This window comes from Engraulis encrasicolus, chromosome 17 (assembly GCF_034702125.1).
Source record: "Engraulis encrasicolus isolate BLACKSEA-1 chromosome 17, IST_EnEncr_1.0, whole genome shotgun sequence".
Lineage (NCBI taxonomy): Eukaryota > Metazoa > Chordata > Actinopteri > Clupeiformes > Engraulidae > Engraulis > Engraulis encrasicolus.
The window spans coordinates 25634703-25648069 of NC_085873.1; the positions used below are offsets into that span (position 1 = coordinate 25634703).

The 13367-nt window shown below is 46.2% G+C and overlaps 1 protein-coding gene across 1 annotated transcript in view; it reads left to right on the top strand.

Moving 5' to 3' along the window:
* Positions 1 to 1161: 1161 nt before the first annotated feature.
* The window catches only part of zc3h7bb (zinc finger CCCH-type containing 7Bb), a 33571-nt gene continuing 21365 nt past the window's right edge, over positions 1162 to 13367 (top strand). The window contains exons 1-12 of the mRNA XM_063222060.1: positions 1162 to 1400; positions 2277 to 2337; positions 2438 to 2474; positions 2615 to 2812; positions 3570 to 3728; positions 4232 to 4312; positions 4643 to 4702; positions 5242 to 5284; positions 5747 to 6009; positions 6874 to 7207; positions 8294 to 8352; positions 12898 to 12997. Coding sequence (XP_063078130.1) covers positions 2279 to 2337; positions 2438 to 2474; positions 2615 to 2812; positions 3570 to 3728; positions 4232 to 4312; positions 4643 to 4702; positions 5242 to 5284; positions 5747 to 6009; positions 6874 to 7207; positions 8294 to 8352; positions 12898 to 12997 — 1393 coding nt within the window. The 5' untranslated portion in view covers positions 1162 to 1400; positions 2277 to 2278. The remainder of the gene's footprint in view (positions 1401 to 2276; positions 2338 to 2437; positions 2475 to 2614; positions 2813 to 3569; positions 3729 to 4231; positions 4313 to 4642; positions 4703 to 5241; positions 5285 to 5746; positions 6010 to 6873; positions 7208 to 8293; positions 8353 to 12897; positions 12998 to 13367) is intronic.

Sequence of the window (13367 nt, forward strand, 5' to 3'; positions counted from 1 at the left end):
TTACCAAACGTCCCAACTTCACCGGAGTTGGGGTTTGTATTATAATGTTATACAGCTTCACATGAAATATGAAATATTTTGGAAAGGGATCTTAGAAATTACATTTGCAATACAATTATGTTATATTCAGGGGACCTAGAGATGATGGGGTCTATTTTTACGGTGGCTGCCTTCAATATAGGCCTAGTCCTAAAGTGCAGGGGGGCATCATAGCTCATAGTGTGGCCCTTGGATGACTTTTACAGCCCTTGGAAAAATTTCAAGTGGCCCCTCGAATGAAAAAGGTACCCCACCCCTGCTTTAGGAGCTCATATCACTTCACTCAGCCAAATGACCCAGATATACTGTAAAGCACCATACAACATATCCAAAGGGATGTGACTGAATATGAGTCACCTAAATCCATGGTGTTAAGTGTCATGACTTTGTCATTGTGTTTGTGTTTGTGTGTGTGTGTGTGTGTGTGTGTGTGTGTGTGTGTGTGTGTGTGTGTGTGTGTGTCTGTGTGAATGTGTGTGTTTGTGTGTGTGAGTGAGTTCGAGTGTGAGAGAGAGAGAGAGAGAGAGAGAGAGAGAGAGAGAGAGAGAGAGAGAGAGAGAGAGAGAGAGAGAGAGAGAGAGAGAGAGAGAGAGAGTGATCACATGTCCCTTACCCAATAATACATAAACTATAATGGGAACCTATTCTGGGCTCACTATCTCCCTGGGTCTGGGATCAGGATGTCACATACCCTCTGGCCTTTGTTCTCCCGTCGGCAGGCGGAATAAATAAGAGTACACTACAAATATTTGGAGACTATTTTGGGGGTACATGCAAATGAAACTGATTCATTGCAGTAATTTAGTAACTTCGTTGATGGTCAATCAAAAGACCTAGTGGAAATATGGGTCATCGTGAGTAGTAGACTAGCCTACTGTAGGTTCAGGCAAACTTGTTCTAGGCCGCCCAACTTTAAAATACCATCTCTGGTTTAGATTGCAGATCAGCAGGCGTTGGCCTGTCTTAGCAAACTCCATCATAAGAGAAGAAAGACAGTCACAGCTACCCAGAACTCGATATTTTGCGCCCTCTCGTGCTCATCTTCTGACACCGCGTCAAATGTTTCCATAGTAGGATACCACAGGCTCGTTCTCACAAACATCCTCCCTTTAGGACCAAGCGCCGATATGAATCGAGTGGAATAAACTTAAGCGCAACTTGGTGGAATCGACCAAGAGTGAAAACTCTCATGTTCCGTCCAGATTCAGGAGCCTATATGTGGAACAAGAGGACACTGTGAAAGTATGATTCTGGAGGACTTAAAGCAATAAACTGCACGACAATCTGGTAGTTAAACAACATTAAGGACATTCGATGTAAAGCAGAATCTGAACAGAGTCGGCCGTGGTGGGGTGCTCATGGTAATTTAGCTATCTAGCTAGCGAATTTAGCACGCTTAGCGCATGTTTAGATTGGCCTACATGTAAGTGGTAGTTGTATGGGAAGATGCAGTCTTAGTTGCGGAACATAATGACATTATTTTCTTGTGCATCATTTAAAGCGTGTTTGCAGTAAGTTTCGACATGCAACATCCACCACAATTGATGTGTTAGGTGGCTAGTTAGCTATCATGACAGCCTAGCTGGAGGATACGTTCACGACATCATCAATTGTAACGTTATAAAGAGACATTCATTTCACTATTAGTATCTGATAATGACTACTTGCATGGTCACTTTCCCAGAGGTGTCTATTTCAATGCACAATATACACTGAGCTCATTCAGTCCGCTTGCTCATCGTAGCCTTGTATGTAAACAAATCCAAAGTTGACATGTTAGCAAGTCGGCAGTTGTGAGCTAGCCGTGCGGTACCTTGCATTGAGCAAATTTAACGCAACGTAACTGTTGCCGGTTGCATAGTACATGTGTAAGTACCCCGTCATTTCAATATAACTCAGTATCATAAACAGAAATTACAAGGGAAACGTGTATTTAGTTGACATCGGATGTCGGTCAAATTGTTACGTGAGGGCGGGGATGGTTCACAGCCCGTCGCGAGCTGTTTGCCTAGGGCCTAGGCCTGAAAGGAAGTTGGAATGTTTTTTTTCTATCTTGTTGTTCATGTCATGCTTGCGTAGCAATTTGTACAGGTATATCAAAGACACACTGTAGAATATTTTATTTGTATGACCGGCATGCATGTAATTTTGTACCTCTTGTTATTTCAGAGTAGGTAGTGTTTGAATCATAAGTCACCATCCACCTTCTAACAAGCAGGCAATGTTGTCACTTTTAGCAATGGATCTCGACCGTCAGAAGAGAAAAGAGGAAATTCAAAAGGCGCTGGGTTTTATTCAGTGAGTATTCTTCTATTGTAAGTGCATTTTCTGATGTTCATTAACTGCGCATTTATGAAGAAAATGTGATTTTCATATACACAAACTATTTTCAATGTAGGTCATCATTGCCGTTTCCTGAACCAGAGGGTTATGAGGTAGGCACTGCTCTTATATTAAACATTTCTTAATACATTGTTATTTCAAAATGCAAATGCCTGAGAGTGTAGGGAATTTGCATGCCATGATGATCAACACCTCTGTTTTGCATTGGGATTCGTTTGTCTTCCACGCCCAGGCATTTTTGACTCAGCTGGTGTGCAATCTCCTGGATGAGGGGAACTCCACATTTCGCGATGGGGAGTGGAGACAGGCGGCCCACAACTACAGCGAGGGTATCAACGTGGCCCGCTACGCCCAGTCCGAGGCGCTGGTCATCCCGCCGGAGCTGCTGGAGAGCCTCTATGTAAACAGGGCAACCGCCCACTATCACAGTGTGAGTAGCACTGAGGACTTGTTGGGAGGGTGTACCATGAAACTGGTTCGGTTGTAAACCAAGTTGAGTTAACCTTGAGGTAGAAGTAAATCATCTAAAAGAAGAGCCTGTAGTCGTCATTTTCTTAACTAAATGATGCCTGCAGGCATCTCTATTAGCAGGTTTACCACTCTCTGTAGGTTAACTGAGCATGGTTTATCACTGAACCGAGTTCTTGGTATACCCCCTGGTGTCAGCTGTGTTTGACATACCCCTGCATTATACACATTAGCTATTCTAAGATCAGAGTTGAGCAATGGTAATCTGATGCGTAATAATAATATGTGCCAAAATGAGCCTTGGAAACTGAGTCATACTGTATTTGGCTAAAGAATGTGTGAGTCCGTACATTATACATTACGTAGCAATTCTAAGATCAGAGGGGACAAATGGTAATCTAATATATGATGATACGTGCCAAAATGAGCCTAGGAAATATAGTCATACAGTATTTGTCTAAAGAATATGTTTAATTGTTTTGATTTCAATAGAATTGCTGAATGATAATCCTTTCAAATGCTTACACATTTCGTTGTGGACCCATGTTTTAAACATGACTCTCACCTCTTTCTGTCGGCCTTTTACTCTCTCGATCCCGTTCTCTATTCCTCTTTTTCTTTCTCGCTCTCTTTGTGTGTGTGTCTCTCTCTCTCTCTCTCTCTCTCTCTCTCTCTCTCTCTCTCTCTCTCTCTCTCTCTCTCTCTCTCTCTCTGTGCAGGGAGACTATGATTGCGGCGTGCAGGACTGCGAGAATGCGCTGTGCGTGTCCGAGGGCAGTCGCCGCGCGCTCTACCGCAAGGCCCTCTGCCTGCGCGAGATGGGCCGCCTCCGTGAGGCGTACGAGTGTAGCACAGGATGCCTTCTCACCGCCCCGCACGTAAGTCCTCACATCACCTTTCCTGATTCCTGACCCCGCATACAAGCCTTATAGCCAATAGTACGAGTGTAGCACAGGATGCCTTCTCACCGCCCCGCACGTAAGTCCTCACATCACATCACCTTTCCTTCCTACCACCCCACATACAAGCCTTATAGCCAATAGTACGAGTGTAGCACAGGATGCCTTATCACCGCCCCGCACGTAGGTCCTCATACCACCAGTGTAGCACAGATGTCTTCTAACCACCTTGCTCTTGCATACTGCTGTGCACACAAGTCTAGCACAGGATGCCTCCTCACCGCCTTCTCCCTGTGTAAGTCTTCAGACTCCTCCAAACAGCTTATAACGTGTTCAGGCTGACAGTAGTGAAAGCCCACCTGTAAAATTTGAAGTGGGCCCTCGAATGAAATGGGTGTCTCACCCCCAGTCTAACCTAATACCATACTGTCTTTGTCTCTGTCTCTGCTTTGCTCCTCCATGTGTCTACTGCCTGCCTGCAGGACCGACAAGTGAGTGAGCTCGCCCTGGAGCTGGCCGGCAAGCTGGGCCTGAAGAACCGCAAGGCTTATGTAAGCCCGCAGGTCTGTGTACCTGTACAAATCCTTTCTGAGTGCATGAGTATGTCATTTACGCCATTGATGCCTAAAACACCTGCAAAACAATGCCTGCTAAATGCCCAAGCCATTTTTGGCAAAAGGTACTCATATCTCAAGAGTGCCTCTACTCTTTCCTGTCTTTTTGTTTTGTTATTTAACCTGGCACATATAAGCACCTGCTTAAAATGATCTAGTCTGCCGGGTGCTCTAAGCCCCCCCTGTGTGTTTTCTTTTATTGTTTTGAAAAGCAGGAATAGTTTGTGTTGAACTATTTGAAGCGTTGCACGTTTCATTTCTGTACATGACCTTGTGCAGGTGGACTCGAGCATGGCGGGCTCTGAGAGCAACGGTGATGGCACTTCTTCTCCCGGGGAGGTGAGTGAGAGATGGGTGTTTAGCTCGTGTCTTCACTAGCCTATGAACCAATTTCATAGCCTTGCACAGAGCGCTAAGAGGAGTGATTTGTATACAGAAAAAACAATCATTGATTGTGATGAGGTATGGAGGTATTTTGCTATGGATGCCATTTTAGTACGCTCTAGAATGTTTGGCATAAAATATCACTTGAGAGTAGAGGAGAACACTGCAGCTATATTTTGGCAAACACCCGAATGATGTTTGTCCCACTGTGACGCACCTGCAAGCTGAGGGATGACGCGTAGAGTGCCAATAGGATGTAAAATATATTTGGTTTGGCTTTGAACACGGTTCAGAATGTTCAAAATAACTAATTAGAGGTGGAATGTTACAATGAGCTGGTTAGTGGGCTTGAGAAAATGCCATCCATGCTGGCTCGGGGCACGCCTTTTACCTGCTGTCTTACTGATCAATCTTGCTCTTTTCTATAATCTTGGGTAGTGATGTCCACAAATATACTGTTTCAGTTTCTTTCCCCCACTTATTTCTTTTGCCAGACATCCTCCAACGGCCTGGAATCATTAAGTGAAATTGGATCAGGTAATGCTGCAAATGCTGTCGTTGATAATGAAATATCTTGTTGCAAATCATCCTGTTTTCTTGTCATAGTCTTTCCGTCTCAACCTGCAGACTTGGTAGTCTAGACTAAGGCAGTGTTTCTTTTTTGTTATACCATGAGTACCCCTTCGCTTATGCTCTATATCTCATCCCAATGTGACTATTCCCCATACATTTGTTGTTATCTAGGTTTTCCATGTACCCCCTGCAATGATCTTGCATACCCATAGTGGTACACATACCTGTGTTTGGGAATCACTAGTTCAAGGGCAGCGTAATATGATGACTAACTAGTGGATGAAAAAATAAAAGGCTTTTTGTTTTTTATTATGATGTCCCCCATCTTGTTAATGATACACCATTGTAATACAATTTGAAGACTATTGTGACAAAATATTTGTCTTCCTCTTCCTCCTGGTCTTCCCCCTCCTCCTCCTCCTCTAGACTTGTCCAGCGCCCAGTGCATTCCTGCCCCATTGGCCACGCCCATCCCGGTCAGCGACGACCCGGCCCCGGCTCCGGGCTCGCTGTCTCCCGGTGGCGGTAGCGGCGGCGGTGGTGGCATGCTGCCCGAGACGCCAGAGAGCCCCGGGGGTGGGCAGGGAGGGCTGCAGGGCAGCGTGCAATACTCCGTGCCCGTCTCCGAGAACAGCGAGGATCTGGTGGGGCTGCTGGACTGCCTGCCCAAGGGGGCCGAGGTCAGCGTGGTGAGTGCAGCACCGGATCACGTCTCAACACACACACACACACACACACACACACACACACACACACACACACACACACACACACACACACACACACACAGCATGACTACTGGTAACCCCCCGTGTGACCTAAACTGACAGTATAGACATAGGCATAAATGTGTCCAGAAGAAAAGAAGCAGATGACAATTTAGAGACAAAATCCTGAACCTGTTCTTGGAGGTAGCACTATGCAGAAGATGGCAGTGAAAATGTGACAGAACGAGAGAGAAAAAAGGAAGGTGACGAATCACCAAGGGAGGGGAGAAAAGAGAAGTGAAGGTGAAATGGAAGTCTGTGTGTACTTTCCCGGCTCGGATGGCTGAGCATGTGTCTTGTGTTTCAGGCTGTGTGCTTCCTGTGTTGGCCTAGTTGAGCATCGGATGACTCAGCAGTGTCTAGCACAGCACAGCAGAGCAGACTGCAGTATGACTTCACTCTGTGAGCTGGGCTACAGTCAGGTGTTTGCTCACAGTAGCAGCTATGATGTTGCAGATGGGTGGTTACTTAGTACAGTATGTTTTATTAAACCCAGATGTGTTTTGCTCTTAGGTGTACTATTTTTAGGATTCTTGCACACCTCCTTTTGCCAGGTGCGTAGGAGTGGAACCACTGGGTCACCAACGTAGAGACAAAAAATCTCCCGCACACTGTTCACATTTGCAGAGTTTTCGGTCTATGACCTTCTTCAAGCAATTCCTTGAAGGTCATAGACCGAAACGTCGCAAGTGAAAAAATGAGCAAATGTGAACAGTGTGCGGGAGCTTTTTTTGGCTCTTAGGTACTGTAACAGTCCTTTTGCATCTTCTCTTCTCTTCTCTCCAGAACCCAGTGCAGGGCGCCATCCCCACCAACCTGCCCAACACGGCCGTGGCGCTGCGCTCCGCCTACTCCAGCTCCAGCATCCCCTCTCTGCCCGCGCCCTCGCCCCAGCTGCCCGCCGCCTACTTCAGCTCGGCCGTCAGCCCACTCTCGACCCTGGAGCCCTTCACCATGCTGGGCCAGAGCGAGGCCGGGAGCCAGAGGCTGGACTCGCTGGGCTTCGGCACCGCCACCGCTGGGGCCGCCACCGACATGGCGGGCAACGGAGGAGGAGTTGGAGGCATCGGGTCGCCCGAGTCTGGAGGACTGGACTCGCTGTCGGAGTACACGCTGCCTGGTGAGAAGGGAGTGGGTGTGTGTGTGTTTGCTTGTGTGTGTGTGTGTGTGTGTGGGTTGATGTGCATGCTATAGAGTGATTGTCCCCAATTAATTGTGTTTGTGCGTGTGGGCGTTTGCGTGTGCATGCCTGCCTGCATGTGTGATTGAGTGAGATGGAGGAGGAGGCTACGTGTGTGTGTGTGTGTGTGTGTGTGTGTGTTTCGTGTGTGTGTTTCGTGTGTGTGTGTGTGTGTGTGTGTGTGTGTGTGTGTGTGTGTGTGTGTGTGTGTGTTTCGTGTGTGTGTGTTTCGTGTGTGTGTGTTTCGTGTGTGTGTTTCGTGTGTGTGTCTGTTTCGTGTGTGTGTTGATGTGCATGCTATACAGTGATTGTCCCCAATTAAATACTAAGTATGCAGTGATTAGGCGGAGGGCGTCTCTTGACCTTGCACATCATGCCATAGAGTCATTTGCTGCTTGTTTTCCTTTCAAGGTTCTTTCCCTCCGCTAAGGAGGTTATGTTTTCAATCTGTCTGTCTGTCTGTCTGTCTGTCTGTCTGTCTGCCTGCCTGTCTGCCTGCCTGTCTGTCTGTCTGTCTGTCTGAAATTTTGTGGAGTGTTTGGAAATGACAAAAGGAACAAGTGATTAAGTTTTGGTCGTGATCCGAATCACAATCCGGATCCAGGAGTTTTTAAAATTTCTCACCATTCCTCAGTTACTCCAAAAAAAGGCAGAAAGACTTGAAAAAAATAGAACACTGATTATGTTGCACCCTATCAAGCAGCTTCCTTGGCGGAGGTCTGCACTCTCTGAGTGCATTTCTAGTTTTCCTATAGGTTCCTTATCATAGAGTCTTCAAGAGTGAAGAAAACCTTACATTTGCCCCATAAATTCGATAATATTTGACCCTTTTACACAAAGTGTGTCCCATCCTTCCACAGGCAGTTTTTTTAGATATTGTTGACCAAAACAACTTGTTTTTGGAAGAACAACAGTACCTGGAATCCTATACCAATGAGTGTCCGTATGGTACAAGTCAGCCCTTGTGTGTGCTGTATTTTTGGTCTGATCTCTGTTTCTCTTTGTCTCTCATGTTGACATATTCAGGCGGGCGGATCAATCACAGTTTCATCCCAGGTCTACGTAACCACACCTCCTCTCACACGGTAAGACCCCCACACCCAAAGAAATATCTGGAACATCTGCGATAAATTACTAATCTCTAAAAAGTAGCAGCAAGGTACCTTCATTTCCCTTTGGGAATTAATAACGTTTTGCTCTACTCTCCACTACTTTGGGTATTACCATCCTGCCCTATTATTACACCCCCATCACAGCACTCGTATTTGTTTTGTGTTTCTGGAATTTTTTTTGTAAAGCTGCCTTCTTCTCTTTGGTTTAGTGACATAATCAGGACTTTGGCAGTAACTTTTTTTGCTCATCAGCCACTGTGGCTAGTGGGTTTCCCCAAGTCACTAGCTTTTCAACCTCTCTACATATACTTGGCAGTATTTTGTGTCAGTGTTGTTTTTCTTTTCCATGTTACCCTGAGCTTTCTAAGCTCAGAGGATGAAGCGCTAAAGCAAGAACAACAATGCTACTAACATACATGTAGCTTCCAACATTAAACATAAATCCGAGATAACAACAGAGAAACTGAGCGTTGTCTTCAACTTGAAAACAAACAATTGATGGGGAAACAACAGAATATAGACTACCTAATATGCCATAATCTAGAATAAGCCAAAATTGTCTACTGACACTGAAATTATAACTCTGCACAGCCAAGTTTTACCAGCATTTGGCTGGTTGGCTGGGACCAATGTAGCAGTGACGTGCGGTCAACTTTATGGCTGGTGAGGCACTGACTTTTCCAATATCAGATTTTCAAATATATAATACTACAGCTACAGTTTTAGTAAATTTATCAAATAGGCCTACCGATAAGTTTCATATGCCATAGCTTTCTTAACATAAGTTAGGCCTACATAATAAAACATGCTGCATTTCCGTAGAGTAAATGCTATTAGATCTCTCACTCACACACACATACACACACACATACAAACACACACACACACACACACACACACACACACAGGATTCAAACAGTGGTTTCACATAAACCACACTGCACCAATGTGGACAAACAGGAGCATCACGGCAGAGGGAGAGGAGACGAGGAGAGAAGAGAAGAGGAGAGGTGAGGAGAGAAGAGGAGAGGAGGAGAGAAGAGGAGAGGAGAGGAGAGGAGGGGAGAGGAGAGGAGGAGAGAAGAGGAGAGGAGAAGTGAGGAGAGGAGAGAGCAGGAGAGGAGAGGAGAGGAGAGGAGAGGAGGGGAGAGGAAAGGAGAGGGGGGGAGGGGAGAGGAGAGGAGAGGAGGGGAGATGGAGAGGAGAGGAGAGGAGAAGAGAGAAGAGGAGAGGAGATGAGAAAAGAGAGGAGAGGAGAGGAGTGGAGAGGAGAGAAGAGAGGAGAGGGGAAGAGGAAAGGAGAGGGGAGGAGAGGAGAGGAGAGGAGGGGAGAGGAGAGGACGAGAGAAGAGGAGAGGAGAGGAGAGGAGAGGAGAGAGGAGGAGAGAAGAGGAGATGGGATTAGAGAAGTGAGGAGAGGAGAGAGGAGGAGAGGAGAGGAGATGGAGAGGAAAGGAGAAGAGAGAAGAGGAGAGGAGAGGAGATGAGAAAAGAGAGGAGAGGAGAGGAGTGGAGAGGGGAGAAGAGAGGAGAGGGGGAGAGGAAAGGAGAGGAGAGAGGAGAGGAGAGGAGGGGAGGGGAGGGGAGGGGGGGAGAGGAGAGGAGAGGAGAGGAGATGAGAGGAGATGAGAGGAGAGGAGATGAGAGATGAGGAGAGGAGAGAGGAGAGGAGAGGAGAGGAGAGGGGAGAGGAGAGGAGAGAAGAGGAGAGGAGATGGGAATAGAAGAGAAGAGGAGAGGAGATGAGAGGAGGAGGGGAGTAGTGAAGAGTGTAAGCTCCTTCAAATCCCACTGCTCTCACACACACAGGATTCAAACAGTGGTCTCACATAAACCACATCACGGCGGATGCTCAATGAAAGACACACACACACAGACAGGATTCAAAACATGGTGTCATATAGACCGCTGAGCACCACGGCGAACAAACTGGTGTGATAACTTTTGTGATAAGCACCGGATTCTCGTGCAAATGTAGGCCTACATCTACTTGTACGAGGCTACGACATTTAAACAGAGATTACTACACAAGCTTCGATATGGTCACCAAATATTTTGGGACTGTCATTTATGTTATGCCTACACTTTGGAATTAGATCAGAGTCTTGTAGTTACACGGGTATATTTGATTTACCTCAACGGTACCCTGTACTCAACTTTACAAACAGTTACAGGGCACATGAGAATCCTGTTCAGATCACAAAAGCTACCACCACACCAGACAGAATCACGGCGGATTCACTCGCTCCCCACGGGTCTCACAAACACAGGCTTCACACACATAGGAAACACTGATCTTACCTTTATCTCGTACATCAGGTCCATGCGCCGCTCTTTTCCTTCACTTTGGAGTTGCGCATGCTAACGTTACTTTAGCCGGTGCTGTTCATCCAAAGCCACATCTATTCGAGACGCACCAAACGTCCAAAGCAATTTGGCATTGAATATGAATATGAGTAGCCGCGAGGATTTGTGTTTCGTGAGGCTCCTTAGTCCTTAGTAAATTGTTAAGTCGTAAAATCCCATGCGAATGGTCTTCCACACATTCTCGCCGGTTGCAAACAAGACACAGGGGGAAAAAATAGTTTCTGTTGTACCACTCACTTTGAAATGATCGGGTAGTTATAATCTTCTGATCGGTCATCTGCAGTAGCAAACCCTTCAGCTCTGTCGGTCCTCCATTCTTTATCACATATTTTCCCCTTGGAAATCCAACTTTGAGAATGCTCTTAGTTTCGTTATGAAATCCACTTGTAGCAGTCAAAGAGAACAAGCTAGCCAACAACACCGACTGACAGTATTGTGAACTTCAGATTCGCTATGACGTAACTGGCCAGCAATACTCTCAACGCCAGAAGGAGTCTGCGGCCAGGCTACTGCTGGCCTCACCGCTGTATCTTTCAGTGGGCGTTATGCCAAAGCGTTCAGAGTAAAGAAATGATAATCACACGTAGAAAATAGTAAAAAATTATCAGGAAATGAGGGCACACCATACATACTTCTATTAAGTGTATAAAAACGTTTAATACAATATTACCAGGTTGCATTCACAGAACGAGCAAAATGGCGCATGCGCTCAAGCTTGTTAACGAGGTATTGCGCAATCCGGGGGTGAGGCAAATTCAGAGTTGCCCCAAATTCGGCGTATTTGGAGGAATTTGACATGAAATGGGCAAATATTACGATTTTGGCCACAAAAATGATTGAGAACGAGTGAAACAGTTTAAACACTGCTCAAATGGTAGTTATGGTGCAGATGCTAGAAAACAATAGCTGTTATTGTAACTATTATTCACATTTACTGCATCTCATCATAATCATCTGGAGCTGGTGAGGCCGTGCCTCCCCTGCCGTATTGGAGTGCACGTGCCTGTACTGTGGGGCCCTGGCTATGTGTGTTGCCAGTGCTCTAATCCAGTGTTTCTCAACAGGGGTGCCGCGGGCCCCCCTCAGGGGTGCTGCGGAAGTGTGGCTGATAAATAAATGATGTAATATGATACATATTTGTCTAAATTTATAAGTTAATGCTAGTCAGTAGAATCTTTCATCTGCCATTCAAGCACAATAAAGTAAATATAGGTCGCCCCAGTCAGCTGCAGCTGAACGTAGGTCGTGTGACGTCTCCAAATATGTTACTTTTCTAAGCTTTTGTGGTGTCGGATGCGATGCCATGTTACGGCTTGTTGGATTGGGGTGCCTTGAAAATGTTCATGAATTGAAAGGGTGCCTCGCCTAAAAAAAGGTTGAGAAACACTGCTCTAATCCATGTTCCCCTGTGGTTGAGGTGCCCTAACCACGGCACTGTCCCCAGTCACTGCTCCCTGGGCACCTTTGTCATGGCTACCCCCAGCTTACACACGTAGTCATGGAGTTAAATGCAGAGCTTGAAGTCTCTTTCGCTTCTCGTCCCTTTTTACATTGAAGTTTAATGCAGCAGTCGAATTCTGCATTGGTGCTATGCTGTGGTATCTGTGGTTGGTTGGAAGCAGACTTACCTCAGTGTTTATAATGTTTTGTGAGGGTGTTGGTCCAAATGATAAACCGAAACACAACAAAAGAGGCTGCACCTCTAAACTGTTTTCTTCTATTGCACAGACATGTCTTGGTGTTTTTACGTGTGATCCATCATAACAAATAAGAATCGTGACCAGGGATTCCCCCAGCACTTTACAGTTAGGGCAGCCACCTGAAAACAATGAACTACCACCTTGAATAGACAGAGTAAAAAGTTCGCTATTGTATTGTGAATTTAAACTCTAAAATTGCTTATCCAAAAAATAAGCTACATATTTGTGGAAGTCTTCATATAATACTTCATATTAAAGGCACAACATGATGACAGTCCAATGAGGATAATCACATAACTCAGACACCAGCTAAAAAAAATATTCGTGGTAAAAACTGTCCGCATCCCCTTTAAGTAGAAGTTGAACTCAATGATTGAATTTTGCTGTGCACTGTGGTGTGTCTTGTGGTCCATAGTAACAAATAGGAATCACAATTTCTCTTCTTGTTTAGAACGGACCTGCGGCCACCAACCTCTCCCTGCTGTCCAGGAACCCCCTGGCTGCCACCCACGAGTTCAGACAGGCCTGTCATGCCTGCTACAGTCGCATAGGTACCCAAACCACAACACGAGCACACACACACACACACACACACACACACACACACACACACACACACGCGCGCGCGCACGCAGACACACTCACACACTCACACACTCACACACTCACACACTCACACACTCTCAGACACACTCTCAGACACACTCTCAGACACACTCTCAGACACACTCTCAGACACACTCTCAGACACACACGCAGACACACTCGCAGACACACTCGCAGACACACTCGCAGACACACACTCCACACACTCGCAGACACACTCGCAGACACACTCGCAGACACACTCGCAGACACACTCGCAGACACACTCGCAGACACACTCGCAGACACACACGCAGACACACACGCAGACACACA